The following is a 20,765-nucleotide window of genomic DNA, read 5'->3' on the forward strand; positions in this document are numbered from 1 at the left end:
TTGCATAGAATTGTGTGGTTTTACTAATCCAGATGCCTGAGAAAGGCTTCATACCTAAAGCATTTCTCAGATTCAAATTTGCTGGTGAAAAACTTCCTTCTCTCTCTAAAACTTCCGAGGGTGTTGTTTCTAATACAATGTTTTGTAACAACAGATACCCAATGCTCTTTGCCAATAAGTTTGTATAGTACTAGATTTTTGGAGTAATTAGCAAAGATGTACCCTCCCTTTAAAGCTTTTGATTTTTTCTGTTTTCATTGATGTCAATTAGAGATTCCAGATTTCTTCACAAGTGAAGAGTGCAAGCACATGATCGCCCTGGCAAAGGAGCAAGGATTGGAAGAGAGTAAGACTACATCCTCTGGTACCCATGAGGCGCTGCCACTCTATGATGGAAACAGAGATAACAAACTAAGTCTCAAGGAGGTGAGATTCTAATAATAATAATAGTGGCTTCTTATAAAGCAAAACTACCCCCTCTGGTACCTATGAGGCCTCCTCTGGTACCTTTGAGGCTCTGCCACTCTACGATGATAACATATATAACAAACTTAGTCTCAAGGAGGTGAGATTTTAATTAATAAAAGTGGCTTCTTATAAAGCAAAACTGCCTCTGGTACATATGAGGCCTCCTCTGGTACCTATGAGGCTCTGCCACTCTACGATGATAACAGAGATAACAAATTTAGTCTCAAGGCTCGTGAGATTCTAATAATAATAATGGCTTCTTATAGAGCACTCATTTCCATCACTCATCAGTGACGCTCAAGGTGCTTCAACATTCTGTATTTTCCTGCAAGGTATATGGAGCTAAGTTTTTGAAGTATGAGACCAACTCATTTTACAAGGTGCAATGTTTTACAACATGCTGTGGCACAACCAGGAACATTGGGGTGAACCCCTTCTATTACAAGCGCTACAAGCTTCTAACCAACATTTGTTATTGCCATAATTTTAGAATGATTACCAAATGTGCACATTCCCTTTCACTTCAATATTTCACTTTTTAGATGCAGCAAACTTTAGAGGATGGCTTTGATGTGTACTTAGACGATGGTGATGTCAGACAAATGTAAGTTTCAAAATTACTGGTAGTACACAGTAGTGGGTGGGGGAACTTATCCCCACCCCAAATGAGATTTTAAAAAACATGCACAAATACATGGTAAGATACATGAAATAGAGCCCCCACCCCCAAGTTATGTCTTTGCTTGCCCCCCCCCAAGAAAAATACTAATAATCTAGTTATGTCCCAATGTTTTGACTCGATGATTGCTTTGCAAAAAAATATGTACATCTCTTAAAGTAATTTTTGCCATGGTCTGGTGACCCCGCCCGAGTCTGGTCTGATGATAAGGACTCGGTCCTCAGTTTGTTTTCTTGCCCGTTCATACCCCGGAGCGGTGTCCCAGTAAGAGAGACACACGTATTTAGAAGGGTTCAGATTTCATAATCACCTTACCTTGTAGTAATAATGTCATCCAATAATCACACCCTCGATGGTCTGCCGAGACCCAGATTCATGGGAGCAAGATAATAATCTTCAGAATTCCCGCCGTCTAGCCACGGACTGTGTTTGTTAAAGATATTGCAGACATTGGTTATTCAGCGACAATGCACATTGCTGTCAAATTTCTAAAACGTTTCAAAGATGACAAAGTCACGTTTTTATCAAAAAGCAATGGTCTGAAACCTTTTTTTTTTTTATCGATAGCGTATAAAGGTGTTGCTTTGATTTGAGAAAACTGTGACTATAGATCATGGCCTTCGATGTCTCCTGCAATATAATGTTTCAATTTTCTTATACACCTTCATAACCCCCACCCCCGTTCCTGGCATACTCCTTTTATGATCAAGAAAATGTGGCCGACTTTTGACAGCTTTAAATATGGTTCATAAGCCTGAAGGTTTTTTTGATGTAATAACTGCATCATGGAAGAAAAGGATTTCATTTGGATTCACCCTGAGGCCAATGTTGCCTCTCATCACTAGGGAACACTTTGCAATTTAGCAGTTATTAAACGTCTACTCACGAATACAGGGTCATGGGTTCGAATATCACCCAAGTAGCCTGGTGATTGTTTGTTCCTGGGAGACTTTGAAATACTCAAGTGTGAGTATACAGTAGGTAAAAACAAAATGTAGTTTTGGCTGGTAACCTACTCTTGCTAAGCATACTTTTCTGTGCTTGAGAAATTGGGTCATGATTGTGAGAATCAGAGCAAACTAGTATTTCTGCAGGCAATGCTGTACCTTATCTTGATTCAAAGATAAAAATCACTCTCTCTCCCGTATAGCTGCTTTCGTCAGCATCTCCCTCATCTTTAATTTAAAGAGGGCAGGGTATATATAGGCCAGGCGTCGGGTAACAGCTTACCGAGCTCGTGGCTCTAATCCATGTTATGAGATTTACCACCGTCTAATGTAAATATTTCCCCAACGAGTTACAAGTCAGTCAAACAGACGGCCTGTAAATTTACCATTCAGCCAGAAACGTTTTAAGGGGAGGGGTGGGATTGAAAGTAGGAATCTACTTGTAATGTCATGTCGCTGCTTACCGTAAGAACGGTAACCATTGGGAAAACTGTGCACTCTATAATCGACAATTGTTCACTTTTATAAAGCCTTAGCTAAAAAATGTGCTGAGCATAGAAACATCTTGCTTAGCAGAAACTGGGTACAAGCTCGCCTTTTGCTTATTAGCAAGGCATTTTGCTAAGCAGTATTTTCTGCTGAGCAGCCTTAAGCAAAGAATCTGCACTTACAGAAGCAGGGAATTCTGCACCTACATCAACAATTTTGCACAAGTTAGCAGGGAATTTCTGCTTGTGAGCCTGTGTATAGTCCAAGTAACTAGGCATTATTTGCTTACACAGCTACATTTAGTGCAGTAATTCGGCGTTTGCCCTGTAAGCCACGAATGATGATCACATTCAGTGGTTAGCTGAGCCATGAAAATAGGCCCTGTATGCTTGACCCAACTTCATAAAGCCTGTAAGCACAAACATCTTGCTTAGTAGAATACGATTGTCAGCCAAAATTCAATCATTCAAGGTTACACTGTTGTAACTGGTGCCCCACTCATTGTTTGCTCAGTAAAGAAATTTGCTAAGCAGTATTTTTTGCTTACAGCTTTTTGAAAGTCATGAGTACATCACACGCGCGCAATCTTTCGGCTCTGAAGCTCAGAGTGTTTAATTTTATCCCAAAATCGGCCACTTCATCCGTCAAAGGCATTAGCTCAAAGTTCTCTAAGAAAGAATGTACAAGCACGGAGTACAAGCCAAGTCCAATAATCAAAATTTCCTGCAAAACCCATAAACAAAGAACTGGCTTGTCAAAGTTGGATGTTTTGACCCCCCCCCCCCCCCATATGTTTCAACACTCCTATGCTCTGACACCCCCTACTTGTATGTTCTGACACCCTTATGTTTGGACACCCATAAGTGTTTAGAGCTTGTTACAATCCTCAAGAATATATTGCATTTTACAGGGTGACTGTATCTACCGCACACTCACAAATTCTTCCAGTAATATTATAATATATCAAGCTTCATAAAGGTAACTCTACAGTGGAAACAAATGTTCGCATGTTGTCAGAAACAAAATATCAACTGGCTTGTCGTGGTAGAGCAGTTTGAAGAGTGCCGGAATCAAGCTCTGGCGTTTCTGATCAACAGCATCAGTGTTCGATCATTTAACCTGTGTCCTTGAGCAAGACACTTTACCATCATAATTTGGATGAGACGTGAAGCCGCTGGTCCCGTATACTAGGATTGGAAGTGCTCGTAAAAGAATGTAGAACACAAATGTTGGTGCTTTCAGATGCCTTAAAAAGGCTTCAGGTTTTTTAATATTTGAGTGAGAAAATACCTCTTCCTCAAAAACTAAGTTACTTCAGAGGGAGCTGTTTCTAACAATGTGTTATGTAATCTACAGCTCTCCATTGCTCATTACCAAGATTTTTTTTAATGCTAACATTTCTTTAATCAATAGTTGTAGAGAGATATTCAAAAGTGTCCAGTGCTTTTAAGTTAAGAAGCATCCTTTGTTTCATTACCAAAAATACAAAATTATTAAAACAGTAGTAAAAAAAACCTCTTGAACGTTATTCTGACACTGAGCTGTCACGTAGGTATTGGTGCTGTCTGACGTATGCAAATTTCATCCAATTAGTTCTTGAGATATGTCGGTTACCCATGCATGGGTTGCCATCAAGCTGGGGCAACAAAGTGTGAAATCTACTTAATAACGTCAATGCTGTGCCTGCGCAAACAACACAGCTCATTTGATAAGAGTCCGGGTTCCATGCCAGGTCCTATTCAACTGGATCAACTTCAGTTGAATCCAGACTTAACTTTGGAGTGGAAGTTATCCTAGCACTCTCTCGACTTTAAACATTTGGGGACTAACAAAACTGTTGTTCTTTAGGCTCATAAAAACACGTAACTAAACATTCGATTAGATTTCAAAGTTGATGGATCAACGATGAGTTGTCAGTATTTGTATTGTGACATCAAACGTTGCCTAGCAATTAAGATCAATCTTCGCTCTTTGTGAAATCGATCCCAGCACCATTTATCAATAGGAGACTTTCCAACGCTAGGCGGCAGCAGACATACCGGGTAAATTTCCATTGTTTACGTAGTTCTGAACATGCGCATAATTCTGAGAACAACGGATTTACCCGGTAAGTCTGCTGCCCTCTATCGTCCCAGAAAGTCTCCCATTGCAATAATTACTTCTTGTTGGGCTGGTGTTTCACAGGGTTTTGTATTCTCTCCAGTTTTCGTATAACTCTTTGGTATCATTCCAATAAGCCATTTGGGAAATAGATTTTTAGTTTTGTCTGGAACAATGACTTGCCCAATTACAATTTTTTTTTTACAAATAAAATTTGAATTCCTCAAACTATCGAGACAGTTGCTATGTCACATGATTTGGGACAATTTTCTGCGTGGTTACATAAGAACATAATTGTACTGGTCAGTATTTTCTCGTCTGGAGGTTGCTTTCCAAAAGCTTTCCCCAAACTGTTTGACATAACAGCTCGTAGTCGGAGAATTCAAGCAAATTAAGCAGCTGACTTAGCAAGTCATTGTACCAGACTTTATTCAGATCTAACTCACATGGTTCATTCAAAGCGAGAGTGCAAAGACACAAGTAGAAATGTTGTTGACCAATATAAACTGAGGTGTTTTTTTCCTTCCCATTTCTCATTAACTCTTTCTTGTGGCATAATCAAATTCCCACCAATGCATAAAGGCGGTGTGCTGTTATGTTATTTCCTGCAGTGCCCCCTTGGTAGTGTGTATGTGACATTTGGTTTTCTAATTTGAGATCCATCAGACAATGAGTAAAAATTGAAGGTCTGCATTTTACATCAATATTTTTAAATATTAAAAAATTTCTTTCGGCTAATAGCATTAACCCATCCAGCTCTATGGTCTTTCCAAATTGTGACATTTTGTGAACCTTTATGAATCATTTATTTTTAATTACCATACCAATTATTACCTCACTGATGAGTTAAAAATGTTAATGGGAAATTATGTGCATGGTCTGCAAGCTACTTAAGCATTTAAGGGGAAAATAATTTAGTCTACTAAAATATTTCAAGTGATTTACCAGAGCGGTTTTTGTTGTTGTCTCCCCAACCTTAAAAAGGGTGTGCACAAAGTTGGTAGCTGGACAATTGAAATCGTTAATAAATTTGCAACCAACTTAAAGGCAGTGGACACTATTGGCAATTGTCAAAGACTAGCCTTCACACTTGGTGTATCTCAACAAATGCATAAAATAACAAACCTGTGAAAATTTGAGCTCAATCGGCCATCGAAGTTGCGAGATAATAATGAAAGAAAAATAACCCTTGTCACACAAAGTTGTATGCATTTAGATGGTTGATTTCGAAACCTCAAGTTCTAAATCTGAGGTCTCGAAATCAAATTCATGGAAAATTACTTCTTTCTCGAAAACTATGGCACTTTAGAGGCAGGTGTTTCTCACAATGTTTTATACCATTCCCCTCTCCCCATTACTCGTCACCAAGAAAGGTTTTATGCCAATAATTATTTTGAGTAATTACCAATAGTGTCCACTGCCTTTAAAGGAACGTAACAGAATTGGTTAGAACAAAAATCGTGAAGATCACAGATTTACATAAAACTTACACGGTACATGTACACTGTATAATGATGATGATAGTATAAAACATCCCTTGAAATATTTCTGTCTGAAATTTTATATTTGATGAGAAATAAATAATCAAATTTCGCGTTTAGAGTTTATCGCTCAGGGAGCGTTTTGTTCATTTTTGTTTTGGCATCGATGCTATGCAAAATTTGTAATCGGTTTTTCACTATTCTCTTGTGGCCCAGATGGCCGATAGATCTCAAACTTCTACAGGTTTGTCAGTTTATGTATATTGGATTACATAAAGTGTTTACACTGCCAGCTACTTTTTTGCTAGCAAAACCAATTCTGTAATGTTCCTTTAAGTGCAAGTATTCATGGTGGAAAACTTCCCTTGAAATATTGTAGCTTGAAATGCAGTAGTTTTTGAGAAATGAGTAAAAACAATTAGTTTTGAGTCCAAAACTTGATGTTTGAAAACAGTTAAAAACTTATAAGGTTATTTTCTCATTTTTTTCTCAAGAAAGATTTAGTATTTTCTCCAGAGGGTATGTTGAGGGAGTTGTGACAAATTGCATGGCTGCATTTGGACCGAAGAACACAAGACCACATGACTTTTTCATGTCCGACACTAAAACTATTGGCTTTGGGCAAGTGGTCCAATGTAACATTTTGAGCGTTGGTCTTTTTTTCATTATTTAAATCAAAGAAATATGTAAACAAAGTTGCATTTTTTTTTATGCCCTGATCGGGCCTTTCATGGCAAACAGCCTAACTAAAATAATTTGGTTTCCCTGTATAAGATAATTTCTGCATCAATTTTAGGTGTGTTTTTTCAATTTCAAGGTTTAAAAGGCATACTATTAATTGAATGTGAATATCAAATGGCCGATTTTGGCCTTTTTTGACACTTACTGCTGTTTTTGTTCACCTGTTCTCAAAAGTAGTTTTTTGGTGTAAGGGTGTTTTGCCATGGAAAGGGCTGCTATACTGTATTTTTTTATTCAAATATAGTCAGCATACCGATAGTGTGGATAGCATCAGAAGTGCCAGTAAATTTCGTCCTTTTAAAGACCAAACGCACACTAGCGTGGTAAATGGGTCATTTTCAGGCAATCGCACACTCGCTTGGTAAATGGGTCATTTTCAGGCAATCAGCACCTATTCTCGGTCAAGACACTTGGGTAGTGTAAGATTTCAAGCTCAGTTGAATCCACATTTCATGCTCTAAGCTACACCTGTGTGTTGATGTACAGATTCGGGGTGCTGGTTAAGTGCGATGCACTTTCGGGTAATTTCACAACATTTCATGGATTGAGGGTTTCCCTTTGAGGGTATTAGTTGAGGATGGTGAGGAGCAGTGGAACGGAAATTGGGGTTGGTGCTTTGAGGGAGGGAGGTTGCGTTGGTGCTTTGAGGGAGGGAGGTTGTGTTGGTGCTTTGAGGGAGGGAGGTTGCCACCCAGGTACCATCGTCTTTCTGTTTTATTTTTAGAGGATTTCTCGTTGGGGGATGGGGGAACACCCCCCCCCAAACCCGGCTCCCCAATAAACATCCTAATCAACCTGTTAGATTTGTAACCAAAAGGGGCAAAAAGGGCTTTGTATCAAAAATGCCCACGGCATGTAAAATCAAACTAACACGTTAGCATTTTTTAAGTATAGCAACAAATCTGGAATGGATAATATGTCCATGCAAAACAGAAGCATCAAAACTGATATCTTTTTACATAACCACATTACTTCAAAAGTGGACCATTCTTGAAATGTTTTTACTATCAAAGACTACTGCAGGCTTCTATCAAATTTGTTTCATCGCCATACATTTTAAAACAGTGATTACCAGACATGTACATTCTCTTGAATGCCAACCTACACTGAATTATTCAACAATCAGTTTGTAATTGATCTTAAAAAATGTAAATCGATTTGGAAATTGTCTGAGAATGAACTGAGGTGTAAATACATGCGCAGCCACACAGCGATTGCAAACACAGGATTAATAATGTATAAACCTCACAATTTAATCAAACTCATCAAATGCCAGAATTCCTTTTTAATCCAAATGTCAAACGGTTATAACTATCCATGAAGAAGAAATGCAACAGAGTAAATTACCGCAGCTCTCCGAAACTCATTTAGTTCAAGGTGTTGACGCTGTTAAATTCAACACCCAGCAAAGGGGTGTCCCAGACAAGCTGGGGCCAGTTTTTCGTAACACTGCTCACAGAGAAACACATTTTTACATTGCCGACTCTGAGACGGGAACACAACTACTTGGCTGTTAACAGCCTTTCGATCCTTGTGAATGTTGATTGAAAGGTGGAGCTGACATAGCTGAAAGCAAATTGAATTTGGATGTTGTCTTAGAAAACACAGCCACAGAGCATTTTTACAGTTGCTGTCTTGCCTTTTTACCAAAGACAACGTGGTCATCTTGACTTGAGGATGCTCTGTGTTGCGTGGTGGTGGGGGGGGGGGGTGTGTCTGACATCCCAAAATAACTTGTTATCAGTCAGCATTTGTAGGGTGCACCCCATAGGCAGAAAACAGAGCGTCTGCCTCAATAATATTTTGTATATTCTAATGGAAGCGACACAGTGTAAAAAAATTCTAAAATTGTGACCTGGGGGTTGTTGACTTCCAACTTGATGTATGCATTAGGCCCTGAAATAAATGGTCCTATTTGCAGAGAGGTTACTGTAGGAACACATTGATTAATGCTCGGACTCACAAAATTACTCCAGTGTAGGGGGTGTTTTTATTTGGAAGGAGAATAACTCGATGGGCCATGGGACTCCATGTATAAACAGCCACAGAGAATAAAGTAGAACGTTTCCAAAATAACATTCAGTCGGAATACCCTGATATCTGGGGGTCCTGACTGCTGAATTCTTGAATTTTTGTTTGTCTACTGGAAAAAGTAGCATGGTCCATCACCCAACACGCGAACAAAACACACGTTGAACACTCCTCAGGCAACAATGTGCAATGTCAACATAATTTTAGGAAGACTCATGATTCTGGGGAGCATATCCCCACCCCCTCGGCTAGGCCGCAGTTTCTTCATTTTGTGAAGCTTACAGTATCAGTCTGGACAAGACAGTCTAGAAAGGAGGAAGCTCATTTTGCCCGATTCATTTTCTTGTCCTCTCTAGTACAAAAAGGATAGACTTGCGGACAAGTTACGCAAGATCACAGCTCTCACGCAAACTGCTGGCTGCAAATTTCTACTCCCCATTAACTGTAGTTGTGAGAGCAGTAGTGTCCCAAGAATATCGCCATATTCGCGGGAATTGCAGAGAGAATCGGAATCGGAATCAGAGAGAGGGAACGGTATATCACTGCGACAGACATTAAACGACTGGTCCACGTTCAAGTTTACAAAATGGATTTCTCCTCGTCAGTCCTCAAGTAATTCACTCACATGAATATTTACCAAATTTACAAGCAAACTTTCTACCTTGACTTTGATGCCCTCAGGTGTAGCCTCAGCCGAGATCACACCTGTCCTTGTGTCACAGGATACTGCAGTGTGAAAGAATATTTTTGTATTCAATTATATTTTGTTGTATTGATTGTTCATCCACCTTTCCCTGGCGCCAAGTATCTGTGTGATGCTTATACATGCTATTAGTTTTCTGAAAACTAAATTCATTCCAGTTCTTCAGTTTCAAGAGACATACTGTAGCATTATAAACTTGATTTTGCAAAAAATAAAATAACAAAAATAAATAATAGACACCATAACACTTCATACTTGTCATGCTGGAACTTTTCAAAAATTGTTTGTAGTTTGGTTATATGCCCAAGGAGGAAGAATAATCTGCAAGTGGAATACACAATCTAAGAAACATTTACTGTCAGTAACGCTTCTCAGATTCAAATTTTGAGGGATAAAAAAAATGCCATTATCTTTTTCCATAAGCGCAGCACTTCAAAGTGACAAAAATGCTTTATACATGTACTACCCAAAACTGCTATACTTCTTATCTTACCAAATAATGTTTTATTGCCATTAATTTTCAGCGTCATTACCAAGACCCTCTAAGCCCATAGATTTATTGCTTGGCGGCAGTCACTATGGTAACCAATTATAACACAATGGTGGACAAGTTGTTGCTACAGTAGAGCAAAGCTGGCTGAAGGAAGAGCGTCATGCATGTGTGATGCGACAAGCAGCTGTTTCTCTTCCTCTCTCAATTCAGAATTGATCTGTGTAATTTTGAACTACTGGTATTTGACGGATGCGTCACCATGGAAACAGAGTCGCTCTCATTTATAAGTTCACGTTTAATGTGCCATGTAAACAATAGAAACCATAGTTACTACGAAGGATAAACTTTGAATGCAATATTGATGTACGAAAGAGTCAACTTAATATTAATGTAATAAACCTTTAAAGACGGTGCATTTATGCACTTATGCGGTTTATGATGCTACAGTATGTCTCTTGAAACTGAAGAACTGGAATGAATTTAGTTTTCAGAAAACTAATAGCATGTATAAGCATCACACAGATACTTGGCGCCAGGGAAAGGTGGATGAACAAAAAATATAACAAAATATAATTTTGCAAGTTTCCACCTCACAACACAGTGGTGTTGTTAGCCTTTAGTCAAGGCGCACGCGGCACACCGGATGGCACGCACAACCCCAAAAATGTAACGCACGAAAAAAGACCCTCACCGCGAGCGGCGAAGTGCCTTTACCAAAACATTACAGAAAACATTAAAACAATTATCAATTCTCAATATCAAGAATTATGGATTTATTTTGAACACATGTCATAACACGGCGAAACGTGCGGAAACAAGGGTGGGTTTTTCCGTTATTTTCTCCCGACTCCGATGACTGATTGAGCCTAATTTTTCACAGGTTTGTTATTTTATATATGAGTTGTGATACACGAAGTGTGGGCCTTTGGACAATACTGTTTACTGAAAGTGTTCAATGGCTTTTTATGTAAAATGAAATAAAATTTCATTTTACACCATTTTAACACAAGGTTAGGGACTTTATCTATTCGAAAACGAGTGCCGCACAAAACTGAATTTGACCACAGAGCCCCTATTTGAAACTAATATAAATTTGGTTTAATTATTGTTGTTCATTTAGTAGTATATTTTTGAAGGTACTGTTTATAGAACATAAATAAAATTGAAATAAATCCCCACAATCATTTATAATGTGCATTCCCTTTAAAACAAAATTTTGAAATGTGTTTCCATTTTTTTTTGTATTCCTTTTAAAGGCAGCGGACACTATTGGTCATTACTCAAAATAATTATTAGCATAAAACCTTACTTGGTAACAAGTAATGGGGAGAGGTTGGTAGTATAAAACATTGTGAGAAACGTCTCCCTCTGAAGTGGAGTAGTTTTCGAGAAAGAAGTAATTTTCTATGAATTTGATTTCAAGACCTCGGATTTAGAATTTGAGGTCCCGAAATCAAGCATCTGAAAGCACACAACTCCGTGTGACAAGGGTGTTTTTTCTTTCACTATTATCTTGCAACCTCGACGACCAATTGAGCTCAAATTTTCAAAGGTTTAGTATTTGATGCATATGTTGAGATACACCAAGTGAGAAGACTGGTTTTTGACAATATTACCATTAATGTCCAGTGTCTTTAAAATGCAGTGTAATTAATTTTGTATGTTTTACATAATGGCTTTTATTTTATTTTATTTCAAGGTATTCTGACCTTGGCATTGATCTGAACCATGATGGTAAGTGGGTTTATTCTTAAAGGCAAAGTATACCTTTTGTTTTTGAACCACTTGATTTAACTGCTTTTACCTGTAAAAATTTCAAAAGATTGTTGTTGTTTTTTTTGTTTTTTTAACTCGCCAAAAATATGGAGTGAATATATCCATGCCTGAAGAATAATCCCTAATAGGAATACACAATCTGAGAAATATTGCTTACAGTAGGCCTAGCATTTCTCAGGTTCTAATTTTTTGGGATAAAAACCTATTTTTTTCCATTGAAGTGAAGTGATTATCAAAATGCTTAAATAGTATCAAAAGCTGCTCTAGTCTTCTAACAAAATAATTTTATTGATTTTTGGGGTTGAACAAAGAATCGACTAGAGTGGGATTCCAACCAACGACCTCCGGATTAACGTGCCGGCTTTTGACAATAATTTGATTGTCACTAATTTTATGAGGGGTTAGACTATTTTCTCAATCTCACCCTATATAAGAACTGTATTTTATTATTATTTTTTTATCTAATTTCCAGAGAGTTCACCAACCATTTAATTACAAGGGTTGTGTGTGACTGCACAACTTAAACACTGAATTAACTTCACCATGTGATATCATTACAGACTTGCATTATACCCTTGGTCCTTTCTCAAAGCCACAGTGGATGGTATGGGAGACTTTCTGGGACAATAGAGGGCAGCAGACTTACCGGGTAAATCCATTGTTCTCAGAATTATGCGCATGTTCAGAACTACGTAAACAATGGAAATTTACCCGGTATGTCTGCTGCCGCCTAGCGTTGGAAAGTCTCCTATTGAATGGTCAGAGAATGTAAATCTCTTTTGAGTACTGTTGTCAACCACTGGTTCCTTTTATAGAATCAGTTTCCCTCAAAACGTGTTCAGACGTTACTTTTTCAATAACTCTTAAATATTATGTTGTAACTTGACACACACAGAAAATGTCAAACTTCCCGTATGACCAGGGTAGTCTCTTGCCTGCCAGAAATGCCCTGGAATGTACAAGGTTTAATGGTCTATACTCTCGAACAGTTCTAACCCCAGTCTGTACATCTTCCTCCATCTCACCCAGACTTCCTCTCAAGGCAGGAGGTTACTTCCAAGTCGATAGGCCTGATCAAAGCTTACGTCTCCAAGCTGAAGGAAGAGATGCCGTCCAAGAAATCTCGCTTCAGTGAGCAGACCTGGATTTATCCCGATAAGACGACAGACCCACTGGTTCTTTCCTTCCAAGAAAGGTTTGTACATTCCTCAATCTTGGAACAAGGGGGAATTAGCTTTGGAAATAGCTTATGTACCAACAAAAACAACCTGTGATATAAGTGGTAGGTTTACAGCGTGGAGCTGTTCCCATTTGACTTTTAAGCGGCCCTGTTAAGAGGTCGTGGCTGCGCTGAAGTCTCTTTTGGCCTACCATGACCTCTTTCGGCCTGTTAGTTTTACATCACGGTCTTGGTAAAAAAGTTCAATGGGAACACAGATCCACTGCAATTTGCATGATTTATAAGATAGAAATGTGTTGCCTAACACCTAAGATACAATGCTTGAATATAAGGAGCGCTACATTTTTTTCCTTGTCTCGTTCTAGAATTTCCAGGTTAACTCGACTACCCCAGGCTCTGATTGACAAGTTCAGTTACTTTCAGGTGGTGCATTATGGGAAGCACGGCCATTATAACGCACACCATGACTCGAGTAACGTTGATAGTATGACATGCTGCCACCTCACCCAGAGCAAACGGTGTCGCATATGCAGGTAAAAGGATCGCCCGGGCCAATTTCCTACAGCTGCTTTAAGCAAAAAATACTGCTTCAAAAATTATGCTGAACAAAATTAAGCAGGACCAGCCACATGTATGAGATGTATTTTGGTTGGTAACCTTATTCTGGTAAGCATAATTATTTTGTGCTTAGCTATATTATGCTGAAGCAGCTCTATAATGGTTGGGCCCTGGTCGTGCCTGCCTGGATTGGTGAGCTTTGTTAGACGAGGCTGTGGCCACAGGTGTAGAGGTTTAACCAAAGCCACATCTAGTGGCTATAACTGGCTTGGGACCTCAGGATTAAGGCCAGAGCCATTGGCCAATAATCTTGCTGTTGACCTCAATGATGCAAAGTTCAGCAAAAGTCAGCAATCTGATTCAGACTGATCTGATTTCTAGAGCAGATGTCTGAACCTGACATGCCTGCTGTCTATTTCACACAACTCTTCCTAACTTAGGATTAATCTTATGACTTTAGGGCGAGTCCAAACCCTGCACTGTAGCATGCAGACCTTAAGATTAATCCTAAGTTACTACGAGTTACTCGTCCTAACTTGAGATAAGACGAGTCTTAACTCTTTGTTAAATCGACGGCTGGCATTACATGGATGCCATGGCAGTCTTTTGCCCTTGCTTGGTCTTGGGCATTGGCGCCCCCTTCAGTTTCCCATAGACTTTAAGATTTACCTATGGAACTCGTTGGCCCGATGCTAAAAACACTGCCCTCTGGCCTACAGTCTAGTGTTAATTTCGAGCCCTGATCAGTGTAAGGTTGAAACTAAATGCCATGTCTGAATTATATGGCTGTGGTGCATTAGGCCCTATGCCAAAAAGTCATATTCTTCAACATTGTCGCTGTAGCCAATAGTAGCCATTAGCCACAGCAAGAGTATCTAGATTCAGTCACTCAAACAACATTCTTCATCTTCAGTGCAATTATTACCACTAAAAACAGGTAATAACAAAATTTAATTTCACCTGTAGAAAGTTTCTAACCAAAACTTCCATTTTGGATTGCAGATTTATGACAATCATGGTCTACCTAAATACAGTTGAACAGGGAGGTGAGACAGCCTTTCCCATCGCAAACAATGACACTTATGACAGACATGTAAGTATAATCATGCATGGTATATCCTCGGTATAGCTCCATGGTATAACTGGAGTACGTCCCAAACTCTTCAAAATTCAACCGTTTGCTTGTTTGGATTCCTTTGGACTGCACTAGTAATAAACTGATTATGCTTTACATGGGATCATCAGGCATAAAGCTGAGTCCAACAGTTTGGGTGTTGAGTAAAAGTAGGGTGTTGGACTGAGGACTGCACCTTTAGTAAACTGAGCTTTGTGATAAGGGCGCACCACCATCATCAGAGTCCCATCAAACATTTATTGAGAAGTGATGATGACTGCAAGATGGTTGTCAATAGAGGGGGCAATTTTTTTCAGCAGGGAGGTTTTGAGTTAATCATACATTTAATATTACACCAAACCTTAACTTACATCTGGCGTGCAATTAAAGCCTCAAACCTTTCAAATGATGGTAAGTAATAAATGTTACTGGCTGCTTATAAAGCACTCAAGTCCATTATTCAGTGACGCTTATATGACTCTCCAACATATGTTCACTGGGCTATTTGTCTAATTTCTTGGTCTATATTTATCTAATTTTTTAACCATCAATTATACTCGAGTGTCTTGGAAACAGGTGTCAAGACCAGGACTCAAAGCTATACCCTGGTTACTCAGACGCCAGGGGCAAATGTTACAGAGCTGCTTATTGAGAGAAATAAATGTTAACAACGAAAAAGAAGAAGAAAACATAACCAGCTTACCAAGATTGTCAATTTCATTATCATTCTTGAATAAACTACAAAGTAAATGATGTTTGTTTAAGCCAGGAAAAACCACTGAAAACCACTGATTTGGGATCTAAAAATAAAGTATCTGGTTCATTTTAGGCACTACTTTGTTCTTTAGTGTCTTCAATAATATTAACTATCCTGACTGGGCCCTTTAATAAAAGGATTCCAGTCACAACGGATATGATATGGTATCTTATTTTGCCTGGTAACTTTATTCTGGTGCATCATATTTCTGTCGTGCTGAGGTATACTTTTGTGTCCAATGCACTAAACCGCTCTGCCACATCATGCCATGAGTAAAAGTAATCATAACTTTTTTAATCTTGTTTTCTTTTCCCTTTCCTTAAAGGTATTCCGTCTGAACGGCATGATGAATCTCAACGCCCGATGTCACCAGTCCAACCTCCGGGTCCAACCGCAATTAGGCAAAGCGGTCATTTGGTACAATCACTTCATTAACGAGACAACCGGGTGGCTTGGGGACGTTGACCCCTTCACCTGGCACGGCGGATGCCCCGTCACCAAGGGCAAGAAATGGATTATGAATCGGTGGATCGCAGTCAGCAACGATCGGGAACTGGACCTGGAGTTGTCATGACAATTAATGCCAATCGTACTTTTGGCTGTTTGTTCTGGTTTCAATTTGTTAATGGTTAGACTCAAGGCAGAGAGTTCGGGTAAATTTATGCAAGTTAGAGTCGCATTAAATGCGGTCTTGGTATCAGTGATTTTTTATAAACTCTGCAAATATTAAAAACTTTAAAAACAAAAATTAGTTTTATAATGACTTTGGGATGATATTGGGAAAATATTTGGTATTATATAACACCCAAGCAGATCCTTGCCATTTGATTGGAGGATTGTCCGTCACGTGATAGCAAATAAAAGTACCATTGCACGCTGAGTCACTCACCGTACTTTTTCGTTCCATCCGAAAAGTACCATTGCACGCTGGCAGCGTGCAATGGTACTTTTCGGATGGAACGAAAAAGCTGATGAGTAAAAACATCACTGCGTGCGCGTTGTCTTCGGTAACGCAGCAAGGCATAATATTAGTAAAATTACTAGCATTCGTCTTCTACAATTAAAAATTGGAGGCCTACGCTTTGTTTGTTTTGAAAGTTGTATCTTTCAATCAAAATGACAAAGATCTACTTGGATGTTATATAAAACAAATAATGAATGTTTTTCATTCGTGCAATGGTGCGAATATGTTCATTCGTTGAAAGCTGGAATGTTCCATTCAACTCGGCTCCGCCTCGTTGAATAAAACATTCCATCTTTCAACTCATGAACATATTTGCACCATTGCACTCATAAACATTCATTATGTGTATAATATTTACTAATCATTGATTATATTAATCAAAATTAAATGATAAATTGTGCAATAATTAATACATATTCAAACAATTTTTACGAGTTGAGTAATTTAATTGAAAATGTTGAGCTGAGTTATAGTTTATACATTTTTTGATTTAGTTATTTTTGTGAATTCATGTCAATATGTAAAAAAAAAATTGTTATCAGCATGTGCCTTAATCTGACATATTGAAAGTACTCTTTTTCCACTGTCTTGCAATTGTTTTTGAAGACAAATTGTTATATCTTTGATTGCAACAATCAGACTTTGAAATATTGTTCTTATCTCTTAAAGAACATTCCTGTCAATTATGATGTAGTATTATTAAATACAAATAAACTTTACTGTTTGAATAAACATTTTACTGTGTGGTGTCATGGCAGAACGGTTTAGACTATCAAACTCAAGTCCTGGTTTTTTAGTAATCGGAGTGTTGCTTGGTTCGAGTCCCGGACATGACACTTGTTCCTTGAGCAAGACGCTTTTAAGCCTTTGGAGCGTCACGGCAGCCGAGGGCTGTATACTCCCCCAGGGAGCTGAGAAAATAAAGGAATGTTATTGGCCCAATGACCAGGTCGCTAATGTAAAGTGCACTGATACGTAATTGTAAAATCTTTCTCTCAATATCATTCAAGCTACGTCAACTGGCTCATATAAAACTCTATGAAAGACTCATCTCTTTGTAACTTTGCATTGATGCGCTAAGAAGCGGCATTTTTGAGCTCTTCATAGATATTAGAATTATCTTCAGTGCGCGGAGTGAGATATTATTGGCCGCAATGTTTCACTGTGGCGTGTTGTGGTCAAGCCGTTTACAGTGGTGGACTGAGCAAGATAAGTTACCATAATTGCTTTATCAGTTTTTGTAAAAGCTATAGGTCCCTATATTAGGATTGGTAAAATCCCCAGAACACTTACATGTATCATGGAAGAGTAGGGGTTAAACCCTGTATTCCTGGTACACATAGCAAGCCGGACCTTACTTACGGTTTTCCTTGGGCTAGCAAGCTACAGTGATTAAGTTAATTAAATGGCATCCTTGTGTGATTACCTGAAACATTTAATATCTCTGTGAACATAATCACAGGCACATTACTTGGTGGTTTTTTTCACAGAGCTTGGGTAAGCACCAAGTATACAGTGCTATTACAAGGTAAAACCAAAATTAATTTTCTTTACCCCGTTGAAATTTGTCATCTTAAATCAGGAAATTAAAAAAATCAGTTGCATGGGATCATTGTATCAAATAAATTTAAGTTAGGCAACAATGACTTTGAGAGATGTTGAAGTTCCAGTTGGTTTGTTAAACAATGTGGAAACAAGATGGCAACAAAATTATCCTAGTTTTTAATCCGAAAGTACATTTAAAGATTCGCTGAATGTTATTCTGAAATACCATATCTTGTTCATATTTTCAGTAATGTTTTAAGTTTTGAACTTTTAATAATGAAGTTAGTCCATGATGTACTCTCTGCATGATCTTTTGTATGGTTCCAAATCTAATAAAATGGATTTTGGTTGATTTGAAAATAGTAACATTGAGTTTGTTTTGTGATTTTCTTGCAATTTTTTTGCGATAGATAGTATTGTTATTGATGATTTAGAATATAATTTTGCTTGAAGTTGAAGGGGCTGTGTTATCATGATCATAAGTTTGTGTTCACAAAATTATGAAGTATCATTTAGTTTCTGCGCCCTCCCTCAATCCATATCAAAAGGAAACGTATGGTTATTCATTATCGGTATAGTTATGACTTGTGCAAACTCATAATTATGAGATAAAGTCATCATTTCGACTCATGCTAGATCCTGCAATAAAGTTATATTTATGACAATAATATGCTAATTCATTATATGAATTTAAATATTTGTTACTTATATAAAATGCCAATTTATAACTATGAGCTTAAGTTACACTTGTGCTTATTCATTATGCGATGAAGTCAAAGTTATAATTGATAATATTATTTTTTTTTCTTTTCATTAATCAATAGTCTATATTATATAACACCCAAGCAGATCCTTGCCATTTGATTGGAGGATTGTCCGTCACGTGATAGCAAGCAAAAGTACCATTGCACGCTGAGTCACTCACCGTGCTTTTTCGTTCCATCCGAAAAGTACCATTGCACGCTGCCAGCGTGCAATGGTACTTTTTGGATGGAACGAAAAAGCTGAGTAAAAACATCACTGCGTGCGCGTTGTCTTCGGTAACGCAGCAAGGCATATTAGTAAAATTACTAGCATTCGTCTTCTACAATTAAAAATTGGAGGCCTACGCTTTGTTCGCCTCGTTGAATAGAACATTCCATCTTTCAACTCATGAACATATTTGCACCATTGCACTCATAAACATTCATTATGTGTATATAACGCTTTCCTATTTTAGCTTGGACCTTGGTCATTAGCAACAAATATCTACCTGGTTCCCTGAATGTTTTGTTTTTTGGCTCGGTTCTTGAACAAATTTGTCTGTGTGCAGCAGTTTTATGTATTTGCATTTTCCCCTGAAATTGCTGTGCCTGAAAACCAACATAAAGGTTTACTTTGGCATGGGGCATACATTGCATTTTTTTTTTCTGAAATTGATTGTGGTGAGATTTGAACGGCGCCCTCTTTTGTCAATAAAAAGTATATTCACAGTAGGTCGATTTTGCACAGGGTGTAATTTACCCAATCCATGCATGCATGTTGCAGACCCCAGGAGCCTGTCGCGGCTTTACAATTGTACCAGCGAAAAATTATAATAACATATACTTTTTTTCTTCAACGTAATGTTTTCCTTTTTCCCTTGTTTTTATTTATTATACATGACCTTAATGTAATGTACCTGTTGTGCTGATCTTTGTATCCCGTATCAAGATCTTTAAATAAATAAATAACTTGGATTTATTTATCTGAAAACCACATTCGGAGTAAACGCCCTCTAAAATTTGTTAAAACAAAAATGGAAAACCACAGTTTACATTGAACTCCCTTAAAAACAAATTACAGTTGCTTCCTTTGCCTTTTCTTTTTTAGGAAAATGTTTGGATAACTTTCCGTATGGCGCCACCACTTTTTCACTCATTTTTTACAAAGATGGATATCTCATCGAGGTAAATTAGATACTATATATTATTTCATATGAAAAAGAGGTGGCACCATACGGAAACTTTTCCATGGCGCCACCACTTTTTCATTCGATATGAAATAATATAGTATCTAATTTACCTCAATCAAAAATCCCTTTTTCTAAAAATGAGTGAAAAAGTGGTGGCGCCATACGGAAAGTTATCCGTTATCCTAATGTATTTATAGGTTTCAATCAGGTTTGTTTTTGTCCTCCTCTCTTGTAAAGATTCCAACTTAATATCTTCGTTGCACAGGCGTAGGCAACTTTTCTGCACCTTCTCTAGTAATTTCATACTTTCGAACATGGGACCGACCGTTCGTGGGCGCTGACGGCCGCGGGATTTGCACGTGTTGGGAAACTAAATTTCGCGGGCTTAATTCTTCCTCAAAACTGACATTTACAAACAGTTTCAGTTTGTTAGTAGACAATAAAAATGATGTTTAGTCCCTGGCCACAATATATGGCAGAGAACTCTTGTGAAATCTAGGCCTACTCACCATTTTTGACTCCATCTCTTTGCTCTATGGTTGAACTCAGTACAGCTGAAGAGTAGAAACGTGCATAAAAAAAACATGGCGTTCAAATTGTCTCCAGTGATAACATAGCCTCACTTCAAGACGATACTCCCATCCACTTTTACGTGGTATTTGACAACCGAAGCACATTATGAGAGTGACAGTCTTGACACAAAGAATAGATATATAAAAAGCGCGGCATTTGTCAATCATTTGGCATTAGCCACGGTGTATTGTTGTTGACCGTACCCAGGCCTGACCGTACCTAACTATTGTTGA

General features: G+C 38.1%; 1 protein-coding gene and 1 long non-coding RNA gene across 2 annotated transcripts in view; one reads left to right on the top strand and one right to left on the bottom strand.

The window, feature by feature from the left end:
• LOC117297611 (transmembrane prolyl 4-hydroxylase-like) overlaps positions 1–16,348 on the top strand; it is a 28,341-nt gene extending 11,993 nt beyond the window's left edge. The window contains exons 3-9 of the mRNA XM_033780731.1: positions 272–426; positions 1,011–1,072; positions 11,832–11,866; positions 12,938–13,103; positions 13,454–13,621; positions 14,649–14,739; positions 15,843–16,348. Of these exons, the coding sequence (XP_033636622.1) occupies positions 272–426; positions 1,011–1,072; positions 11,832–11,866; positions 12,938–13,103; positions 13,454–13,621; positions 14,649–14,739; positions 15,843–16,091 (926 nt within the window). The 3' untranslated portion in view covers positions 16,092–16,348. The remainder of the gene's footprint in view (positions 1–271; positions 427–1,010; positions 1,073–11,831; positions 11,867–12,937; positions 13,104–13,453; positions 13,622–14,648; positions 14,740–15,842) is intronic.
• Positions 305–20,618, bottom strand: LOC117297613. The gene is made up of 3 exons (XR_004519904.1): positions 20,469–20,618; positions 1,463–1,570; positions 305–386 (listed from the first exon to the last, which is right to left on the bottom strand). It is a non-coding gene; the product is annotated as an uncharacterized LOC117297613 (long non-coding RNA).
• Positions 20,619–20,765: the final 147 nt, after the last annotated feature.

This window comes from Asterias rubens, chromosome 12 (genome assembly GCF_902459465.1).
Source record: "Asterias rubens chromosome 12, eAstRub1.3, whole genome shotgun sequence".
Taxonomy (NCBI): domain Eukaryota; kingdom Metazoa; phylum Echinodermata; class Asteroidea; order Forcipulatida; family Asteriidae; genus Asterias; species Asterias rubens.